Source organism: Nicotiana sylvestris, chromosome 1 (genome assembly GCF_000393655.2).
Source record: "Nicotiana sylvestris chromosome 1, ASM39365v2, whole genome shotgun sequence".
NCBI lineage: Eukaryota > Viridiplantae > Streptophyta > Magnoliopsida > Solanales > Solanaceae > Nicotiana > Nicotiana sylvestris.
Window position 1 is genome coordinate 4,021,307 of NC_091057.1, and position 22,453 is coordinate 4,043,759.

A 22,453-nucleotide genomic window follows, 5' to 3' on the forward strand; every position below is an offset into this window, starting at 1 on the left:
AGCTAAAACGAATCCGGCAACTTGTTGTTCTTTCTCCTCTGATAACAGATACTTTCCCTAATAAATTTGGATTTCGGATCGGATCGGGTTCAAACAATACAAATCCGAATCCAATCTGAAAATCCGAAATTGAGCGAATCGGTTCGAATTTCGAATATTCGGTCCAAATGCACAGCCCTACTTGTACTTCTAGACTAGAACAAGTCAGAACTAGAAAGAGCCAGCTAATTTGGCTATCAATATTTATCCAAACAAATTCCACCTAAAACTCCCACGTTACAAAACGAAAATCAACCAAAACACAGGCTCTTTTGCCACGTATATTGCCACGTGTAAGTCTGCATGCAACTAATCTTCCTATCTATAAGCCTCTTCTTCTCGGCCAAAATCAAGAAATCAGCAAAACAGAAGAATTATTACTATATTTCTCTCATTTCATTTCAGTTTTTCAGCCAAAAATAGTTAGAAAAATGGAAGGTAAACATGTACCAACTCATCCAGAAGTTCCAGGTGAACCAACAAAGACAGGAACGGCAATTCTTGAAACTGCAACTGCTACTATTCAAGGCTTTGGTCCTATTAACAAGATTCATCAGCACCTTTGCGCGTTAGATTTCTTTTACTTATATTCTCTTAATCATTTTATTTACGGAGGCGAGTTTATGAGGTGGTGCTATACAGCCTCTCTATGACAATATCGCTATATAACAACCGTTTACTATAAAGTCAAAGCTAGGAATCAATTTTGATGCTATGTTATAATATATATTCTCTATAATAATATTTCATTATAACAATCAAAAATATTTGAATCTACGACAATATCGCTATATAACAACCTTTTACTATAAAGTCAAAGCTAGGAATCAATTTCGATGCTATGTTATAATATATATTCTCTATAATAATATTTCATTATAACAATCAAAAATATTTGAATCTACGACAATATCGCTATATAACAACCTTTTACTATAAAGTCAAAGCTAGGAATCAATTTTGATGCTATGTTATAATATATATTCTCTATAATAATATTTCATTATAACAATCAAAAATATTTGAAACTTACAAAGAGCTTAGTTCGTTTTCGTTTTAGTTATTAGATTCACTATTACATATTTAATAAATTCTTTCGTTTTAGTTATTAGATTCACTATTACATATTTAATAAATTCTTTAATCAGTGGCGGATGCACATAGGGAGTTGTGGGTGCTTAAGCACCCATTAACTTTGGCCATATTAATACATTTATATAGGCAACCTTACAAAGATTTAGATAAATATTGAGCGAGCATCTATAAGTAAATTCATTTTTTCTTTTTTTTGAAGTTTTTATCGGCGATCACCCATAACTTTAAAATCTTGGATCCACCACTGTCTTAGCTGTTACGGTATTTTATAGGGTGAATTTGAACATAGGCATATTTAGGTATTACACAAAACCTAATATAAGTGGCCATGGTTAACAATTTAGAATATTTAAAATTCATTTCAATTAAAAATGTTTAGAACTCTATTGATGTTCTAAGTCGTAGGAGTGTCATGTAAATTGGAATCATTTGGAGTATTTTCTTTAAAAATCTATCTTGAAATTCTTGTTCTTTTTCTTTTCGGGCGTTGTGTGTTAGAATCTATCTTCTAGGATGTAATAATTAACTAATGCTTGAGTAACATATTGATGACTGTTTTTATTTTTATTTTTTGAAATCAGATCTTTGTTTTAATTGCTGTGTATGCTGTTGATTTCGTGTGTTGAATTTCAAAGTTGCTTGGTTAATTTGTACTATACGCATCTCTATTTTCAGGTTCCATTTCTATGGACATGACATGACTCGACAAGTCGAGGCACACCACTTCTGCGGACACCAAAACGAAGAATTCAGGCAGTGTCTCATTTACGATAGGCCAGATGCCGATGGCCGGCTGATCGGGCTCGAGTACATTGTTTCGGAGGAACTGTTCTTAACATTACCTGACGACGAAAAGAAATTCTGGCATTCCCACGAGTTCGAGGTGAAGAGTGGTGTGCTATTCATGCCTGGCGTCCCTGGTCCGATTCAACGACAAGATCTCGAAAAAGTTGCAAAAACCTATGGGAAAGTGATACATTTTTGGCAGGTAGATAGAGGTGATACACTTCCCCTAGGAATTCCTCAAGTTATGATGGCCCTTACCAGAGATGGTCAGCTCTATGACAATCTTGCCCAAGGTATGGGAAAACTTCTTATTATTAACAAGGTAGTAAATTATAGATAGCTCGTATGGAATGGACTAAAATAGATTTAAGTTAATGTACTACTATTTTTGTGTGTGATAACTTTGGTGTCCAGGAGGTTCCGCACACCTAATTTCACGGATATCTACCATTTTCCACTAGCAACAAGTATCGGATAACTCTATCTATCCACCAAGACTGGCTCGGATAGATAGGAAGAAATTACTCTCGGTGCTTCTAGATCTCATGAATAAGGCAGAATTTCTAACAAAACTTTCCACCTCTTGCTTTCATAGAAAAAAGAATTTAGGAGATGAAATCCCGATTACATTACCGCAGGCCAAAATTTTATTTGAAAGAGAATTTTGAATTCCCGGCTCTTAGTCACCACTATGTGGAGTGGGCGAATAAAGATCCGGCAAAGGCAGAGATAGCGCACGGGAGGTGACACCAACCACACTCCTGGCTAGGCGCACATAGGAAGAAATTACTCTCTGTTTCATCAATTTAAATCACAAGAAATTACTCTCTGTTTCATCAATTTAGATCACACGTTTCGTTTATTGTGGGTCGATTTGACTAAACTTTAAAGTTAAATTGAATTAGTTGAACTTAGTATTTTAAAATTAAAATTTAGATATTAAATAGATATACGAAACGAAAAGTACTTCAATATGATTAAAAAAATATATTTTAAAATATTGATCAAATTTCACACAGGTAAATGAAATGTGCCGCTTAATGAGTGCCTACTATTTCTTTGATAAAAACAACAACAACAATCCAGTATAATCCCACAAGTGGGGTATGGGAAGGGTAATATGTACGCAGACCTTACCCCTACCCCGAAGGGTAGAGAGGCTGTTTCCATTAATACATAAATTGTCAATTAATACATAAATTTGTAGAAGAGTGAGTGTTAATATTTTGGTTGTGTTAATATTCATTAATAATCTGATTTGTATAAATATGTAGATATGGAGAAACGTTATGGAGTATCATTCTCTGAAGAAAGAGAGAAGAGAGCAAATATGGAAGGACCAGCTCATGGAATACATCCACTTGCAAATGCAGGAAGTAAAGGGATTCAAACTGTGCTAAGAGAAGTTGATTGCAAGCCTGTGGAATCTGTTCCTAGAGTTTTTGTTTGAAGCTTTTATGGTAGGACTATATATATATATATATATATATTGCCTATGTAGATAGTATAAGTAAATAAATGCGTGTTTTCGTAATCAAACATTTAACTAATAGTGTATAGCTATGTATCCCAGTTTTTTGCGTGGTATTGATTGGCTGGCTACTCTTGTTTTTGTTTGCATTTTGCGTTTTTCCTCTTCTTAAGAGGAAGATTTATCGTATAAAATTTGCCAGCACAACAACAAATATCAGCCGAGGGTCCTTTAGAAAGTTTCTATTTGCTTATAAGGTTTCCTTACACTTTACTTTGCCCTTGTACCCTCTCCCTTCCCAGACGAGACTACTGTCATAAGCCGGAACCAAGGTTTGCGGCACTAGACTAATAAGGTTTAAGATTAAGATCCGCTTATTCTTTGAGGCGTAGAGGCAGGGGTAAGGTTTGCGTACACTTTATCCTTCTCAGTCTAATTTTGTGGGTTTGTTCTACAAAGATATAGGTGTTGATGGTTTTTCCCGATGCTTGTATTTTGGTCTGCGAGTATATTTTAGACCATAGAAATGTTAGTATAATCTCACTTAGTGGGGTCTGGGGAGGGTAGTGTGTACGCAGACCTTACCCCTACCCTAGGGTAGAGAGACTGTTTCCAAAATAGACCTCCGGCATCCTTCCCTTCAAGAACTTCCCACCTTGCTCTTGGGGAGACTCGAACTCACAACCTCTCGGTTGGAAGTGGGGGTAAAAAAAAAAAAAAAGGTTGAAGGTTTAGTAGATTCTTTTTTATAGGGATCTTGTCCCAGCAAAAGCAATCTCTTGAAGGAATACGGGGAGTGAAAGTTGCTTTAATGTTTAATTTTTTTATGATTACTACATATACAGAGTACCATACACGTATATTCTCCCATATATAACGTATCTTATGATCTCAGACTGATCTATGTAATACAGCAACTATCTCTGGAATCAGAAAACGGGATAATATAAGCTTTCCCACATTATTGAACGACGAGAAGTTTTTTCGAATACATCATGGAGCATAAAGGCATTTGTAACAGGCAAGTTTCCTTTCCAGAATCCTACAAAAGCCAATAGATGTCACCTGTTGAACCTCTACTCAGCTTTCCAGGAGGACAATGGCGGAGTCTCTGAATTTATCCATGTTGATGACATGTAGAGATGTCTTTCACCTTTGACAACAGAGGCATACGACTCGAGCTCTTTCATGTCTTCGGTTGTTAACTTTACATACAACGCCCCAACATTTTCGTTGAAGTTCTCAATCTTGGTAGTGCCTGGTATAGGACATACATCATCTCCTTGGTGAAGAACCCAAGCCAATGCAAGTTGTGAAGAGGTGCATCCTTTTCTTGCAGCCATTAGATTCAGTTTCTCAAATACTTGCTTGTTAAGCTCAAAATTTTCTGGCCTGAACCTAGGGAAATTCTAGAAAGCAAACACGAGTAAAATAATAAATTAACAATGCAGCTGAAATAGATTTGAAACAACTCATTGATGCAACATTCAACAACTACTACTATTCTTCAATCCCAAACAAGTTGAGATCGACTATATGAAGCTTCACCGACCAATTTATACAAAACTGGCTATATTACTTCAAGGAGCAAGAACAGGTGGTTGTGTGCCAAACCAGTTGCATTTCAAGACATCTTCAAGAAAGGGCGAGTTGAAAGTTTAGGAGCATTACACTAAGCTATTCCTAGAGAAGCTATCCATAGAAATTTCCTTGAAGATTTTCCTAGTACTCTGCATGTTAACTATTCAGCGCTGGCATGGTCACCTATCACCATAACTGAAAGGTGCTGTAAGGACAAGGCATTTAATGGGCATAATTTGCCAAAGGCTTTACCTCACGGAGCAGTTTGAGAATCTCCTTAAAAATCAAGGCACGAAGAGATAAGAAGATACTATATTAAATGCAACTACAATCATCAAGTTGATGCTCAAGTCAATTTCTCTAATGGAAAGCTTGGAGTTAAAGAAGCCCACTACAACTATTCAACTTTGTAAAAACAATGTAACAATGCCTATGAACAGATAAGGCAAAAGCAGTCAACAGTTTACATGATATTATAGGACAATAATTTATGTGGTCTAACCTTGCGAAAGTCATCCTCAGACAAGTTTTCAATCAACTTTGCGCCTGCTGAGAAGAATCCTCGTCCAAGAGGACTATAAGGGACGACCCCTATGCCAAGTTGTCTGAACATGATAAGTATCAGAGCAGACACTGATTTGCTAGTAATTTGATGCAAGGGGAATGACCTAAGAGATATGTCACCTGCAAGTAGGAACTACTTCTTCCTCCAGATCTCTAGTCCACAAAGACCATTCCATCTGAACGGCTGTTATTGGATGAACAGCATGGGCCCTTCTGATTGTAGATGCAGAAGCCTCTGATAGACCTATATATTTGATTTTTCCCTCTTCAACGAGTTTCTTCAGTTCTCCCATCTTACAACAAAATGCAAGCAGTATTAGAACATTTATAATAATTGGTAAATATGGAAATGATAGTGCAGGTTCCGCATCATCATATGCCACGATCCAGATTAGAGGTGCATTACATAGATAATATTGTAACTATTACCATTATGTAATTGCATGAATCACAGGAAATGGATGCCAAATGATACACCTAGAAACTATTTATTCAAATGACACTACTTATTTAACTAGGTATAAACTTCAAAAATGTTGGGATAACCTGTGTCTTGAAATTCCAATTATAAGTATTTCAGAAATGATTTGCTGTGAAAGAGTTCATCACAAATTAATGAAATTCGTACAACAAGTTATTAAAGAAAAAGTTCGTAAAACAAAAAGAAGGCAAAATGAGCATAAACTTCAGAAGGAGTGTCACATAAAATGCATGGAGCTACTAACAGAGCCATCTTAGTATTTTTGGAAGGCAAACTTGGACAAATGTTGATTCCATAGTCTACGACCAACAAAACAGGATTTATCTGATGTTAATTGTTAGACTGTACAAGGTCAATCTGCAATAAGGACTATAAATCTATTTGCAACAAGAACAAAAATGTCAGTAATTGTCTTTAGATTAGTAAGTAGGAAGGGATTCCTCAGTATATGTGGTAGCGCTTTTTTATTCAGGTAATGTACATTGGACCTTCCCCGGGATAAGTAGCGGTTGAATGTAAACCAAAAGGTGGAGATACAGAAATTTTTACCTTTGTGCTTGACTAATCTTGGGTACCTAAGAGAGTACCCAAGATTTATCTGATGTTAATTGTTAGACTGTACAAGGTCAATCTGCAATAAGGACTATAAATCTATTTGCAACAAGAACAAAAATGTCAGTAATTGTCTTTAGATTAGTAAGTAGGAAGGGATTCCTCAGTATATGTGGTAGCGCTTTTTTATTCAGGTAATGTACATTGGACCTTCCCCGGGATAAGTAGCGGTTGAATGTAAACCAAAAGGTGGAGATACAGAAATTTTTACCTTTGTGCTTGACTAATCTTGGGTACCTAAGAGAGTAAAATGATGCTAGTAGGACACAAAGGAGTAGACACACTAGGGTCCTAATGGTCTTCATTCAGCCTTGGTGAATCCTAAATTCCCTCTATTTGTAAGCACATCTGTATATAGGGAAACCTTAGAGGAGACAACTCCTAGAATAGATTTTTTATGGCGAATAATCATTTCAAGATTGTAGCCGCTTTTGAGATCAGATATTTTAGGACCAGTTGGCATTTAAGTACTTGGACTTGTTGCTAGAGAAGGTCACACACTCAAGCTTTGAGCTACCTAACTTGAGTAGTTCTACAGGCAGAGTTGGTCACCATAAGATAAGATCCTGGAGTCCAATTCATTTGTTCTAGCAACCCGTTCTTGATAAATCCCCCTTTCTGGAGTGGCCATGAAGGACACTAACTCATCTCAGGAACTTACCAGTGGTAACATGGGATTCACCAATCTACAATGAGTTTGTGACAATCCTTCATCAGAGAGAGTTATTCGAAAGAGATTCTAACACAGCAACTAAACAATCTACTATATATGCTTTCCCATGTCAATCAGATTATATCACATCCTAAAGTTCTGCATTGAGGTTTTGCTTTCTTTATTCTTATGGCTTTTCTTCCGTCAGTCAAGGTGAAACATGTTTTTGGCTCCTCCGGTTCCATTTACTCCCTTGGCCAGACTTCATGTTTGCAATTAAACAAACAATGACAAAAAAACAACAGTTATGTCTAAAACTCAAACTAGTTGGAGTTGGCCACATGAATTGTCAATAGTTCCACTCCATTTGGACCAACCTCAATCCAAAAATCAAATTTTGTTTTTTAAGACAAAATAGGAGTTCTCTACACTTTCTAATGACATACAAATCTCTAAGCGAATATACAAGAATCCTGACAAAATCTACACCTAAGGTAAGCGAACCACATCTTTTGATAAGTAATGCAAGTGTACCATGACCAAACATTTCCCTAATTAGTTGGTATTGTCTATACGGATCTTTTACTTCCATGTGTTCTATTCTTTGTCAAATCCATATGGATTTCGAGGGATTGTAAGTTGCTCAATACAACTTCCTTCCTCTTGATGATAGGTCTACCTTGTCCCTTCCAACACTTCCCATGGATTTTATGCTTGCTATTAATCTAATAAAAATATACCTGACATATCTAGAGGATGAATAATGGTCGCACCCCAAAATCTTCATGAATATGTGACTAGTATATCAACTTGATGCACATCATGAATGTAACTTATAAATCGTGAAAACAATTACAGTGTTCCTTTAACAACAATTAGACCATCTCAACCCAACAAAATATAAGAATGCACCATTTTGGTCACTGAAGTGCTTTTTAGCTGCGATGAAGCTGGAGCTGGAGCAAGAGACGGAGATAGATGGAGGACTGTCCCAGCATGTATTTGGTGGACAATCCGGAAAGAAAAGAATTCTAGATGCTGTGAAGACAGAAGTAACTCAGTGCAGAAGATCAAACTAATTGGGTTTTACACTTTTTACTTTTTTTGTTTTTGGCGTAAAGAGAGCTACACAAAGGACATTATGACAATCCTAGATATTCTAGGACTTTGCTAGGACTGCATAGCAGAACTTCTTTTCTTTTTGCCTACTTGTAAATATGGTGTCAGTACAACCTACAACAACAACAACAACAACAACCCAGTATAATCCCACTTAGTGGGGTCTGGGGAGGGTAGTGTGTACGCAGACCTTACCCCTACCCTAGGGTAGAGAGACTGTTTCCAAATAGACCCCCGGCATCCTTCCCTCCAAGAACTTCCCACCTTGCTCTTGGGGAGACTCGAACTCACAACCTCTCGGTTGGAAGTGGGGGTTGCTTACCATCAGAGCAACCCCTCTTGTCTACGATTTTATTAATATATACAAATATGTTACCATCTCGGAAAAAAAAGAATGCACCATTTTGTGGATTCGTCCTTTATATGAAGTGATCAAGTAATAACCACGGCATGCTGCCCAAAACCATAATTAAAATAACATGCACCTCGTCAAATAAATCATTTGATTTGACTACTTGCTAAAAGTGATGAAATACACTACAAAAACAAAACTTTGGAGCAAAGATGTCATACCGTGACTTCAATTGGCAGCTGAGTATCGATGCGATGAACATAATACAGATCAATGCAGTCGATGTCCAGTCTCTTCAAGCTAGCCTCACAACAAGCCCTTACATATCCGGGTTCACCACAAATGCCCCTTTTCCCATCTTCGAAACATATACCAAACTTGGTAGCTATTTGTACTTTCTCTCTCATTCCTTTAATAGCCTATACACAATTGGGTACTTTAACATGAACATACCTATAAAACTCTGTCAGCATATATAAAGCATAGACACATGAGGACACGTATTCAAGCAGGCACAAGAAGAACAACCATGAGGTATCAGGTTCAAATCCCAGTGGAGGCAAAAAAACACTAGTTGGTATCCGGTGGAATAGTCAAGGTGCGCAAGCTGAGGCGAACACCTCGGTCATAAAAGAAAACAAGAGTATATTTTTACATACTAAGGTCAAATAATCTAAAACTGCTAATATTAAATTAAAGTCTAAAGAGAAATCCAGAATGCAAAATCTTCCTTATAAATTTAACACAAAAGTTTCATACTTTTTAAAGAGAATTAGTAAATAAATTTCATTTAAAATTTAGTAAGAAGAAAAGAACTTAAAGATCACTCTTTTTTTCAATATAAAGGTACAACATATTAAGCAGGAAGTACAAAACTAATATATGCAGCTTCGGTATATATAAAGAAGCTTCCATATACCACCACTATCAAGAAAATCTGTCCTTTTTGCTTAGCGAACAATTAAAAGACCATAACATCTATAACAACACAAAACGTACAACAAAGTAAGCATAAAGTACAACAAATCCATGCAGCCTTAGCAATAAATATTTAAAAAAAAAAAGTTTTATCACCTTGCCAATGAGGATTTCGTTGGTTAGAGGTCCATAGATATCAGAAGTATCGAGGAAAGTGACTCCAGTATCAATGGCGTGATGGAGTACTTTGATCATTTCGGGCTCGGGCTTGGGCGGGCCGTAGTTACCGGACATACTCATACAGCCCAGCCCGATTCTGGAAACTTCTAGTCCTTGTGAACCTAGCTTAATTCTCGGTACTTGTAACGGCATCGTTTTCTCCATCTTCTCCGGCTGTCTGAAAATAGTTAGTAGCTCTTATGACTTGTTGAGTGGTGATCGTAAAATGAAGTTTATGATTTTTATAAATAGAAAATAACTTTGACAGGTAAGTAAATTGCACTATAAGTTCATAAAGTTTGAGGGATACTACAATTAGGCTCCTGAAGTTTTTTGTTTGTGTTAATTTCCCCTCAAGTAGTATATTTTACTATTTGATTTTGTAAAGGTACTTTGTGTGATTAGACTGACGATAATTTCCATGATATATAAGCAAGGAAAGAGTGAAATTTAACAGCCCGTTTGGACATAAGACTTTTTTCTTTTCTTTTTTGAAAAAAAGTTTTATTTTTTTTTCGTAATCAGTGTTTGGCCATAAAATTTTCACTTGAAGATGAATTTTGAAATTTTTCAAAAATTTAAAAAATTCTAAAAAGCTATTTTCAAAATTTTCACTCAGATCACTCACAAAACTTCAAAAAATAACCTAAAATTATATTCATATCCAAACACAATTCTAATTTTCAAATATCATTTTCACTTGAAAAAAAAAATTGTCTTTTTTTTTTAAATTTTGAAATTTTTATGTCCAAAAACACTCGTTCCTTTCAAATAGAATATTAATATTTTTCTTTAACTAATGCCAAAATAGTCTCTCTCTATATATATATAAAGAAGGTCAAACCCTAACATGGCACCTCTTATGAACTAGGAATTGCATTTATTTAATTTCTCAGTTTTTTGTCATTTTCCCCTCCAAACTTCTCTTCAACTAATATTCGGTTACAAAGTAATTTTTTTATACGTTTTTTCCCAAACGACTGTTTATATGCCTTTTCCCGGACGAACATCTATAGGTCTTCACATATCGTGCGTATACCGTCCGAGGAACTTAAGATGATGGCATTCTCCTCTCGATTTTTCCATCTCAATTTTTATAAATCTTGCATTTAGTTTTCTTATTCGACGACAATATGAATACAGAGAACAAAGAAGGGTTGAAGTAAGAACAAAGGAAAGGAATGACGAATATCAAATCAAACTATTTGGTGGATAAATTTCAATGGGAAAAGAGGTAGTTCCTTTATTAAAGTTACAATCTTTTTTCCTTTCTTTGTAGATGTACACTTATTTTGTAAGTAATTTTTATTAGGGATTGTCATGACATCTCTTGATACAGGGTTTGGGATTCTATTACAACTTGAAGATGGAAATTTATCGATTTTCTCTTTTCTGAATATGCTATGTTCATATTAGATTTTTGCCACTCTTTTAGGTGGTTGTCTTGAGTATATGCCTTGATGCTCCAGTAACTGCGACTCAGGACGAACATCTATAGGTCACAGTTACTGGAGAATTCGGTTACAAAGTAGTTTTGATACGTCTTTTCCCAAACGACTGTTTATATGCCTTTTCCCGGACGAACATCTATAGCTTTTCACAATCCGGCCAAGGAACGGAAGATGATGACATTCTCCTCTCGATTTTTCTATCTCGATTTTTACAAATCCTGCATTTAGTTTTCTTATTCGACGACAAGATGAACACAGAGGACAAAGAAGGGTTGAAGTAAGAACAAAGGAAAGGAATGACGAATATCAAATCAAACTATTCGGTTGATAAATTTCAATGGGAAAAGAGGTAGTTCTTTTATTAAAGTTACATTCTTTTTCCTTTCTTTGTAGATGTTCACTTGTTTTTGTAAGTAGTTTTTATTAGGGATTGTCATAACATCTCTTGAAATAGGGTTTAGGATTTTATTACAATTTGAAGATGAAAATTCAGGGATTTTTCCTTTTCTGAATATGCTATGTTCATATTAGATTTTTGTCATTCTTTCAGGTGGGTTGTCTTGAGTATGTGCCTTGATGCTCTAGTAATTGCGACTAAGGACGAACATCTATAAGCCGCAGTTACTGGAGCATTCGGTTGCAAAGATTTTTTTATACGTCTTTTCCCAAACGACTGTTTATATGCCTTTTCCCGGACGAACATTTATAGATCTTCACAAATCGTGTGTATGCCGGTCGAGGAACGGAAGATGATGACATTCTCCTCTCGATTTTTCCATCTTGTTTTTTACAAATCCTGCATTTAGTTTTCTTATTCGACGACAAGATGAACACAGAGGACAAAGAAGGGTTGAAGTAAGAACAAAGTAAAGAAATGACGAATATCAAATCAAACTATTCGGTGGATAAATTTCAATGGGAAAAGAGGTAGTTCTTTTATTAAAGTTACATTCTTTTTCCTTTCTTTGAAGATGTTCACTTGTTTTTGTAAGTAGTTTTTATTAGGGATTGTCATGACATCTCTTGAAATAAGGTTGAGGATTCTATTACAATTTGAAGATGGAAATTTGGGGATTTTTCCTTTTCTGAATATGCTATGTCCATATTAGATTTTTGCCACTCTTTCAGGTGGTTGTCTTAAGTATGTGCCTTGATGCTTCAGTAATTGCGACTCAGGATGAACATCTATAGGTCTCAGTTACTAGAGAATTCGGTTACAAAGAAGTTTTTATACGTCTTTTTCCAAACAACTGTTTATATGCCTTTTCCCGGACGAACATCTATAAGTCTTCACAAATCGTGATGTCGGCCGAGGAACGGAAGATGATGACATTCTCCTCTCGATTTTTCCATCTCGATTTTTACAAATCCTTCATTTAATTTTCTTATTCGATGGCAAGATGAACACAGAGGACAAAGAAGGGTAGAAATAAGAACAAAGGAAAGGATTGACGAATATCTAATCAAACTATTTGGGAAAAGAGGTAGTTCTTTTATTAAAGTTACATTCTTTTTCCTTTCTTTGTAGATGTTCACTTGTTTTTGTAAGTAGTTTTTATTAGGGATTGTCATGACATCTCTTGAAATAGGGTTTAGGATTCTATTACAATTTGACGATGGAAATTTGGGGATTTTTCCTTTTCTGAATATGCTATGTTCATATTAGATTTTTGCCACTCTTTCAGGTGGTTGTCTTAAGTAAGTGCCTTGATGCTCCAGTAATTGCGACTCAGGACGAACATCTATAGGTCGCAGTTACTGGAGCATTCGGTTACAAAGAATTTTTTATATGTCTTTTGCTAAACGACTGTTTATATGCCTTTTCCCGGACGAACATCTATAGGTCTTCACAAATCGTGCGTATGCCGGCCGAGGAACGGAAGATGATGACATTCTCCTCTCGATTTTTACAAATCCTGCATTTAGTTTTATTATTCGACGACAAGATGAACACAGAGGACAAAGAAGGGTTAGTAAGAAAATTGACGAATATCAAATCAAATTATTTGGTGGATAAATTTCAATTGGAAAAGAGGTAGTTCTTTTATTAAAGTTACATTCTTTTTCCTTTCTTTGTAGATGTTCACTTGTTTTTGTAAGTAGTTTTTATTAGGAATTGTCATGACATCTCTTGAAATAGGGTTTAGGATTCTACTACAATTTGAAGATGGAAATTTGGGGATTTTTCCTTTTCTGAATATGCTATGTTCATATTAGATTTTTGCCACTCTTTCAGGTGGTTGTCTTGAGTATGTGCCTTGATGCTCCAGTAATTGCGACTCATGACGAATATCTATAGGTCGCAGTTACTGGAGCATTCGGATACAAAGAATTTTTTATACGTCTTTTCCCAAACGACTGTTTATATGCCTTTTCCCGAACGAACATCTATAGGCCAGGTCTTCACAAATCGTGCGTATGCCGACCGAGGAACGGAGGATGATGACATTCTCCTCTCGATTTTTACAAATCCTGCATTTAGTTTTCTTATTCGATGACAAGATGAACACAAAGGACAAAAGAATGGTTGAAGTACGAACAAAGGAAAGGAATGACAAATATCAATATTCAGTGGATAAATTTCAATGGGAAAAGAGGTAGTTCTTTTATTAATATTACATTCTTTTTCCTTTCTTTGTAGATGTTCACTTATTTTGTAAGTAATTTTTATTAGGGATTGTCATGACATCTCTAACAGGGTTTGGGATTCTATTACAATTTGAAGATTGAAATTTGGGGATTTTTCCTTTTCTGAATATGCTATGTTCATATTAGATTTTTGCCACTCTTTCATGTGGTTGTCTTGAGTTTGTGCCTTGATGCTCCAATTACTGCGACTCAGGAAATCCAGCCCTGAATTCAAATGTCCTCAATGGTAGGGTTACTATGAAGTGTTTCCTTGGAATTTTGACAGTATTATTTTCCTAACAATTTGTTGAATATCGGGTAATTACTCTTATTAATTTGAAAAGTTGAAAGAACTAATAGTCTGTATCACGTTCTTTATGTGTTTGACAATATGGTCTAAAGAAGTAATAAACAAAATATTATTAATAAGAAGATGAATTCTCTACAAAGTAATCTCTATATTATTACTTTTATATTGAACTTAAACGTAGGGTGAAATTTGAATGAATCAAAATACAGTTTAACATTTTATTCAACAAATATTTAGTTATAAAAAATAGCCAAAGTACATCTTTATTAGTATATTATTTGCATAGTAGATTTTACTGGATACCTGATTGAATGTTTTATCAACTTTACTGTTGAGTAGTTGAAAGAGTAATGTCTGACCACCTTACCATTAAACTGTTGTGGAAAGAAGTTGATTGAATTTTAGATGCAATACAAATGAGAGAAGTCACTGATCTCTCGGTTGGAAGTTCATATACAAGTGCATCGATCTCCAATATATTATGTTGAAATTTTCCGTGTTGCAACAAAATAATGGCTATTTTTCAATAACTTGACAAATGCTGGCTATTTTTGAATGACCAATCCGAAAACTGTCTAACCCGTGTTATTTTTACGCTTATAAAAGTTTCCAGACCTGCAAATTGGATTAAAGTTTAAATGCATATTTTGTATTTTGGTTTGGTCAACGTATGGCTTTATTCGAATGGCTTTCATCACTGTGTACCAAAGATCAGAATTGCATGTTATAAATACAACAACATACCTAGCAAAATTCCATTAGTGGGGTCTAGGGAAGGTGGGATATACGCAGACCTTACCCCTACCCCGGAAGGATAGAGAAGCTGTTTCCGAAAGACCCTCGGCTCAACAGAAGATATAATAATTTCAAAAAAGACACGAAAGAAGAGATAGGTAACAACAAAAAAAAAAAGCAAGAGAAGTGATAATAATATCTTAAAATAGACCAGATAGGTGAAAGAGAGTGCAATAATATAATCATATGTAAAATAACAAAATAGTGTGAACATAACATATACCGCTACCATACCTAGGCATAACTCTATCAGACCACCCGGTACAAAGAGGGAAAAACTATGAACTACCCCTAGCCTACAACCCTAATGCTCGACCTCCACGCTTTCCTATCAAGAGCCATGTCCTCGGAAATCTCGAGTCGCGCCATGTCTTACCTAATCACCTCTCCCCAATTCTTCTTAGGACGCACTCTACCTCTTCTCGTACCTGCCAAAGCCAACCGCTCGCACCTCCTAACCGGGGAATCTATGGTTCTCCTCCGCACGTGTCCAAACCACCTCATCTTGTCGTCCACAGGAGCAACGCCCACCTTCTCCCTAATAACTTCATTCCTTATCTTATCCAGTTTAGTATGCCCGCACATCCATCTCAACATCCTCATCTCGGCTACTTTCATCTTCTGGATATGTGAATTCTTAACTGGCCAACACTCAGCCCCATATAACATAGCCGGCCTAACCACCGCTCTGTAGAACTTACCTTTAAGTTTCAATGGTACCCTCTTGTCACATAGGATTCCAGATGCTAACCCAATTCATCCACCCCACCCCAATGCGGTGCGTGACATCCCCATCGATCTCCCCATCACCCTGGATAATAGACCCTAGGTACTTGAAACTTTCTCTCTTGGGTATGACTTGTGAGTCGAGCCTCACCACCCCGTCCGTTTCCCCCGACACACCGCTGAACTTACACTCCAGATATTCCGTCTTGGTCCTACTCAAATTGAAACCTTTGGACTCCAGAGCCTGCCTCCACACCTCCAATCTCTCATTAACACCGCTACGCGACTCATCGATCAAAACTATATCATCAGCGAACAACATACACCATGACACCTCCCCTTGAATATGGTGTGTCAAGGCATCCATCGTCAAAGCAAATAAGAAAGGACTAAGCGCAGATCCTTGGTGTAACCCCATAATCACCGAAAAAAAGCTCGGTGTCACCTCCCGCAGTCCTGACCTGAGTCTTAGATCCATCATACATATCCTTTATCGATTCAACGTATGCTACCTGCACCCCTTTCACTTCCAGGCATCGCCAAAGAACGTCCCTAGGGACCCTGTCATACGCCTTTTCTAGGTCAATAAACACCATGTGCAAATCCCTCTTCCTCTCCCTGTGTTTTTCCACCAACCTCCTTATCAGGTGGATAGCTTCCGTAGTAGAACGTCCCGGTATGAATCCGAACTGATTTTCAGAAATAGATACCGCCCTCCTCACCCTCCCTTTCATCATCCTCTCCCAAACTTTCATGGTATGACTTAACAACTTGATGCCCCTATAATTGTTACAATTCTGGATATCGCCTTTTTTCTTAAACAGCGGAATCAACAAACTACACCTCCACTCATCTGGCATCCTCTTCGTCTTGAAAAAAACATTAAATAACCCAGTCAGCCATTCTAAGCCCGCTCTACCCACGTACCTCCAAAATTCTACTGAAATCTCGTCTGATCCTGTCGCTTTGCCCCGACTCATCTTACCCACAGCTTTTACTACCTCCTCAACCTTGATATGCCTACAGTACCCAAAGTCACGATGACTCTCGGAGTGTCACAACTCCCCTAGCACGATGCTACTGCTCCCCTCTTCATTCAAAAGTTTATGAAAGTACGTCTGCCATCTATGCTTAATTTGGGAGTCTTCCGTCAATACTCTGCCTTCCTCGTCTTTGATGCACCTCACTTGATCCAGGTCACGAGCCATTCTCTCTCGCTTTAGCCAGCCGAAATAGCTTCTTGTCCCTACCTTTGCCCCTAGTTCCTCATACAAACGGTCAAACGCAACAGTCTTAGCATCTGAATTAACATTTCTTTTTCCCCTTTTTCTTTTCCTATAAATTAAAATTTCTTATATTGCATGTTATAGAATTAACTTTTGTATAACTTATAGATTTTTAAATAGTTTTGTATAAAGGTGTTCTTTTTAAAAAAAAAATGTTTATGACACTACTAGGAAATAGGTACAGGTTCTTACAAGTTATTTCCTGAAATCAGACATATGATGACTAATTTTGGAACTAAATCTCGATTGCAGTGTTATCTTAAATATGTGTTCCAATTCATCCAATTCACTACAGTATGATTGTCTTTGTTGCAATTATCCAGTGTTTGTAAAATCAATGACATGAAAAGTGTTAGATATAAAATTAATTTTCTTATACACATGCAAAATTTATATGTATACCAATTAAGTTTAAATTTATAAAACAAAATGTTAATTCATTTATTGATGATCGCGCGAAGCGCGAATAAATTTACTAGTATGTATAATAAAACAAGATCCCCTAAATACATTCCTGAACTGTTTTTGTCTTAACTATTCCTTGAACTAGGCAGTTTGATAGGTATATATTCCTGAACGTTAATGTGTCAAAGAATGTTAACACACTCTCGTTTAGGCATACGAGAGTGAAGAAAAACAAAAATAAAAAATCAATTTTTCGTTAATTGTCACATAATCATATAGAATGATTTATTTGTTCCAATTCTTTATTTCTTCTTGCTTTTTCTTAATATACAATGCATATTTTACTAAGCTTGTGCAACTTAAAATTCCGTTTTAAATTTGAGATGTTTTTGATTTGACTAAACTTACTTGCACAAGTTTAAGTAAAAACTTCATATATTTTGTGGTACAATATTTGTTGTGAGAATATGCGGGGTTGTATTATTGAGGATTGTGGGTAGTCAAAACCTTCCACTACTTGGATGAAAAGTTCCATATCCATGTTCTCCTTCTCCCTTCTTTTTTCTTCTCCAAATATAAGGCATAATTTTCCATCACAAATACAATGACAACTCGAATATGCACACAAAGGAATTGCTAAAAAAACCTTCAGCTTTGAAATTTTCAGTCAGTCTCTTGCAAAGTACATAAGTACATTGAAAATGTGATTCCACGGTTCGAACCCACGATCTATACGTCACACGGAGATAACCTTCTAAATTATGGCATCGGAATTTCATATTTGCTGAAATTTTAGTAAATTTTCACATATATATATATATTTATACTTTTTGTGCAAATACTTGGTTATATTGGACTCAATGAACTATGCTCCATCCACCATTGCGCGTCAAACATTATTATTCAGCTTTCCAGGAGGACAATGGTGGAGTCTCAGAATTTATCCAAGTTGCCCACATGAACGCATGCCTTTCGCCTTTGACCATATCAGCATAAGCACAGGACTCCAGCTCTGCTATCTCATCTGCTGTTAGTTTTACAGATACGGCTTCAATATTTTCATTGAGGTTCTCAATCTTGGTGGTACCAGGTATGGGGCATATGTCATCTCCTTTGTGAAGAACCCAAGCCAATGCAAGTTGTGATGTGGTGCATCTTTTTCTTGATGCTATTTTCTTGAGTTGCTCGAATATTTGCTTGTTGTGCTCAAAATTCTCAGGCTTGAACCTTGGTATATTCTGGCAAAACAAATGGTGAAAGCAATGTATATCAGCCATATTTTACGTCTGTTTTGTCCGTTAATTATAACACGCTATATCAAAAGAGATTGAGCAAAAAGGATATGTTGGCAATCTTTAGAACATGGTCTTGCACCTGCTTGACTGGTTGGATCTTGAAAATGAATCCATGGCCAAATGACTCTTAACAAACTACAACATCCTCTAGTAGTAAAATGGCTCAAGGGATACACTCATCTGCTTGACTAAATATTACTCCCTTCCGATCAAAAAGAACGGCATCAATATTATCTACAGAGTCAACCAGCTTTTATTTGAATGATTTGTTTAAATATTTTAAAAAATTATAAGTATAGAAAGTGTGATATTTGGTACTCTTTACATCCCAAAAGGAAAGACTCTTTTACTAGTTGGAGTCATACAATTTCTCTGTTTTCTTTTGACGACAACTTCTTTTAAACACCTCTTTTTAATATTTCCAAATTCGAATTATAACTTTTGTGATCTCCGGTACTTTTTTCAATAATTTCGAAATACATTATATTGATTCAGTAGGAGGCATTATCACCTCATATCAAAAGAAGGTAAAGCATATGCTTGAGCACTACCATAAAATATTGAATCTAAATATGGACATTCATAAACTTTAATGCGAGGAAAGTCACAAACTTGATGCTAAATCTGAGCTTGTTTGTAGAGTTTGACAAAAGGCCAATGACACATGTTAAGTTAAAGCAAAATGATGACTATGATACACGACTAAAGTGGATGCAAATGATGGTTATTTGATATCAAAGACAGAAAAATTAACTGAACCAACCTTGCGGAAGTCGCCGTCGGCCAAGCTCTCAATCAACTGTGGACCTGCTGAGAAGAATCCTCGTCCAAGAGGACTATATGGGACAATCCCGATTCCTAATTCTCTGAAAAGGGCATTATTCAGAAACCTTTTCATTATCTAGAAGAATGAAATCTAAGAGACACATTACATGCAAGTAGGGACTATTTCTTCCTCCAGATCTCTGGTCCACAAAGACCACTCCAACTGAACAGCTGTTATTGGATGCACTGCATGCGCCCTTCTAATTGTTGCTGCACAAGCCTCAGACAGACCTATATATTTGATTTTACCCTCTTCAACCAGTTTCTTCAGTTCTCCTATCTACACACTATGCCACACAATATCATAACAAAAAATAGCAATAAATGTTAAGCACAATAAACGAACTGCCCGATGTTTTATGTCATATAAAGCCTCAAAAAGTCCACCCCTCCTTTCCTCCCCACATTTTACTTTAGTTGTTTATAATAGAAGATGATTAGTATCGTCTTGGTGATGCTTCAAAAACTACAGTAGCTAACAATCATGCATCTTCTTCTCCTTAAATTGTCTATTGTCAAAGTGGCATCTCACACTGCAGACTATACACAAAAATCCACCTTCTTTAGAACCCTGATCTCCAAAATGATTTCCATGCAGGTCTCAGCTAACCTTTGTTACACAGTTGACTGCAATGTGATTTCACCATAAAGAATTTGCTGGTGACAGAGTGTAGAGCAAAGTTAGTCTGACGTAAAGAGAAGAAGTCTTTCCACCTCAACAGGGTTTAGGAGTACATGGGGTGATGCACCAAAGGTAGATTTGTGGGTTGAATTCCACTGGAAAAGGGGCCGAAACTGGGTTTTCAGTAGGAAACTTGTTTTTGGAGCAACTATGAAATTACAGTTAGCATAGACAAGCGTTTCTTTTTTGTAGAGAATCATGTCTCTTATGGAAATTCTCTACCATATGCGAGATAAATTTATCACAAATTTCAAGGTATTGGCCTATCCTCCGAGAATTTGAGAGAAACACATAGCATAGACTTCAAAATTCCACCTTTTTGTACCCCACTTTTTCTGTACTGTTAGTCAAACAAAAGTCCAACTCTGACTTTTGTCTTGTGGATTGACAATGCAAACAACGCATCAGAAGATCTTCATGGAAAATATCAACATGGAAATAAGAAAAGTGCATGCAAATAAAATAGCTCAGGACCATTTCCCACACAGTTGAATCAATCACTGCACTTTCTAAAAAGAGAGTAGAATTTTTTTTGCTGTTTTTTATTGACTGGTTACGTATTTCTTTACACATATCATACGATCCAACTATTTGCTAGAACTCTTCAAATATAATAAATGAATAAAAAACTGGAACTAAGATGTCAAACCGTCATTTCAATAGGCACTCGGATATCAATGCGATGAACATAATAAAGATCAATGCAGTCGATGTCCAGTCGCTTCAAGCTAGCTTCACAACAAGCTCTTACATATTCTGGTTCACCACAAATGTCCATTTTCCCATCTTTGAAACTTATGCCAAACTTGGAAGCTATTTGTACTCTTTCTCTCATTCCTTTGATTGCCTAAACATATCAAATTTAGCATGCACATATTTAACATCCCTTCTAATTTAATTAGAACAAAAAGGAATTTCCATAATTTTTGGAAAACAATATAAACTAATTAAAAAGGGATTAAAAAAATTATCAAATAACTAATTCTTGCAACATTGCAAAATAAGAAAAAAATAATTATTTTGTTGGGCGAATTTACTTCTCACCAAAAACATTTTCTGGTCGAAGTTCGTAACTTTCAACTTCAAAATTAACTTAGCAGAATTAATTTTAAAAAGTATAATTATAGAAGCATACTGAAAAAGCAGAAAGGTACAAAATTTAAGGCAGAAGGTACAACACATTCAAGTTGCTACTTATTATTTTTACCTTGCTTATGAGAAGTTCATTGGTGTGGGGTCCATATTGATCGGAGGTGTCGAGAAAGGTGACGCCGTTATCAATGGCGTGTTGGATAAGCTTGATCATTTCGGGTTCGGGCTTGGGCGGGCCATGATTGGGTGACATGCCCCTACAGCCCAGCCCGATTCTAGAGACTTCTAAGCCTTGTGACCCTAGCTTGATCCTCGGCACCTCGCTCGCCGGCGTTGCCATTTTCTCCGGGAATCTCCGCTCTCAAGCCTGAACAGTGAGCTCTAAACAGAATATAATATGTTGACAAAAGTTTGACTAAGTAAATTGCATTTTAAGCCCATAAAGTTTGAGGGAAGTTGCAGTTATATCCGCGAAGAAGGATTTGAATCTACAACAACAACAACAACAACAACCCAGTGTAATCCCACAAGTGGGGTCTGGGGAGGGTAATATGTACGCAGACCTTACCTCTACCCCGAGGGGCAGAGAAGCTGTTTCCAGGAGACCTTCGGCTCAAGAAGGCAACAAGAGACACTATAATAAACTAACATACAATACCATAAAATCCATAACATAACATAAATACCATAAAATAACAAAATAACAGCAATATAAGAGATATAGGAAATACGAGAAAGATGTAAGGATTTGAATCTAAAATTAGCAAAAATATTTTTAAAAGTTGCTCTTAGAATTAACACGAGTTTTTGGCCAAAATTATTCCTTATGTTTGAGAGTAGACTCAATATTGTCCTTCAAATATGGACCTAAACACTATTTGTCCTTTAAGTTTGCAAAATCTAGGCACAAATAGTACAACTAACAGAATAAGGCAGAAACTAACGGATTGGAAGAATTCCACGTGACTTGCACGCGAGAAGTTTCAAAAGCCCCTACCTCTATTTTCTCCCCTTCAACACGTTCCCTGTCTTTGTTTTCTCCCTGCGAGCATGTCAAACGCCTCCATCA

The 22,453-nt window shown here is 36.3% G+C and overlaps 3 protein-coding genes across 3 annotated transcripts; 1 reads left to right on the plus strand and 2 right to left on the minus strand.

The window, feature by feature from the left end:
- The first annotated feature begins 418 nt into the window (after window positions 1-418).
- On the plus strand, window positions 419-3,529 carry LOC104224147 (oil body-associated protein 1A-like). Its single transcript, XM_009775731.2, has 3 exons — window positions 419-607; window positions 1,810-2,213; window positions 3,195-3,529. Exons 1-3 carry the CDS (start codon window positions 471-473, stop codon window positions 3,368-3,370), a joined length of 717 nt encoding a protein of 238 aa, XP_009774033.1. The 5' UTR covers window positions 419-470; the 3' UTR covers window positions 3,371-3,529.
- Window positions 3,530-4,194: 665 nt separating this feature from the next.
- On the minus strand, window positions 4,195-10,107 carry LOC104224146 (probable aldo-keto reductase 2). The gene is made up of 5 exons (XM_009775730.2): window positions 9,827-10,107; window positions 8,974-9,171; window positions 5,657-5,829; window positions 5,475-5,577; window positions 4,195-4,800 (listed from the first exon to the last, which is right to left on the minus strand). Exons 1-5 carry the CDS (start codon window positions 10,052-10,054, stop codon window positions 4,468-4,470), a joined length of 1,035 nt encoding a protein of 344 aa, XP_009774032.1. The 5' UTR covers window positions 10,055-10,107; the 3' UTR covers window positions 4,195-4,467.
- An 8,016-nt stretch (window positions 10,108-18,123) lies between these two features.
- On the minus strand, window positions 18,124-21,794 carry LOC104224145 (probable aldo-keto reductase 2). The gene is made up of 5 exons (XM_009775729.2): window positions 21,500-21,794; window positions 20,942-21,139; window positions 19,718-19,890; window positions 19,549-19,651; window positions 18,124-18,728 (listed from the first exon to the last, which is right to left on the minus strand). The coding sequence occupies exons 1-5, from the start codon at window positions 21,722-21,724 to the stop codon at window positions 18,390-18,392; spliced, it is 1,038 nt and encodes a 345-aa protein (XP_009774031.1). The 5' UTR covers window positions 21,725-21,794; the 3' UTR covers window positions 18,124-18,389.
- Between the last annotated feature and the right edge of the window lie 659 nt (window positions 21,795-22,453).

Bases quoted from the DNA above. Each gene is read 5' to 3' on its own strand.
- LOC104224146 (XM_009775730.2), bottom strand. From the start codon at position 10,054: ATGGAGAAAACGATGCCGTTACAAGTACCGAGAATTAAGCTAGGTTCA. The intron at 5,578-5,656 runs GTGACATATCTC...TATCATGTTCAG, and splicing joins GAAGTAGTTCCTACTTGCAG to ACAACTTGGCATAGGGGTCG. The intron at 4,801-5,474 runs GTTAGACCACAT...TTTGCTTTCTAG, and splicing joins CTGAGGATGACTTTCGCAAG to AATTTCCCTAGGTTCAGGCC.
- LOC104224147 (XM_009775731.2), top strand. From the start codon at position 471: ATGGAAGGTAAACATGTACCAACTCATCCAGAAGTTCCAGGTGAACCA. The intron at 608-1,809 runs GTTAGATTTCTT...CTCTATTTTCAG, and splicing joins ATTCATCAGCACCTTTGCGC to GTTCCATTTCTATGGACATG. The intron at 2,214-3,194 runs GTATGGGAAAAC...ATAAATATGTAG, and splicing joins CTATGACAATCTTGCCCAAG to ATATGGAGAAACGTTATGGA.
- LOC104224145 (XM_009775729.2), bottom strand. From the start codon at position 21,724: ATGGCAACGCCGGCGAGCGAGGTGCCGAGGATCAAGCTAGGGTCACAA. The intron at 19,891-20,941 runs GTTTGACATCTT...CATAGTGTGTAG, and splicing joins GAGTGCCTATTGAAATGACG to ATAGGAGAACTGAAGAAACT. The intron at 18,729-19,548 runs GTTGGTTCAGTT...TTGTTTTGCCAG, and splicing joins CCGACGGCGACTTCCGCAAG to AATATACCAAGGTTCAAGCC.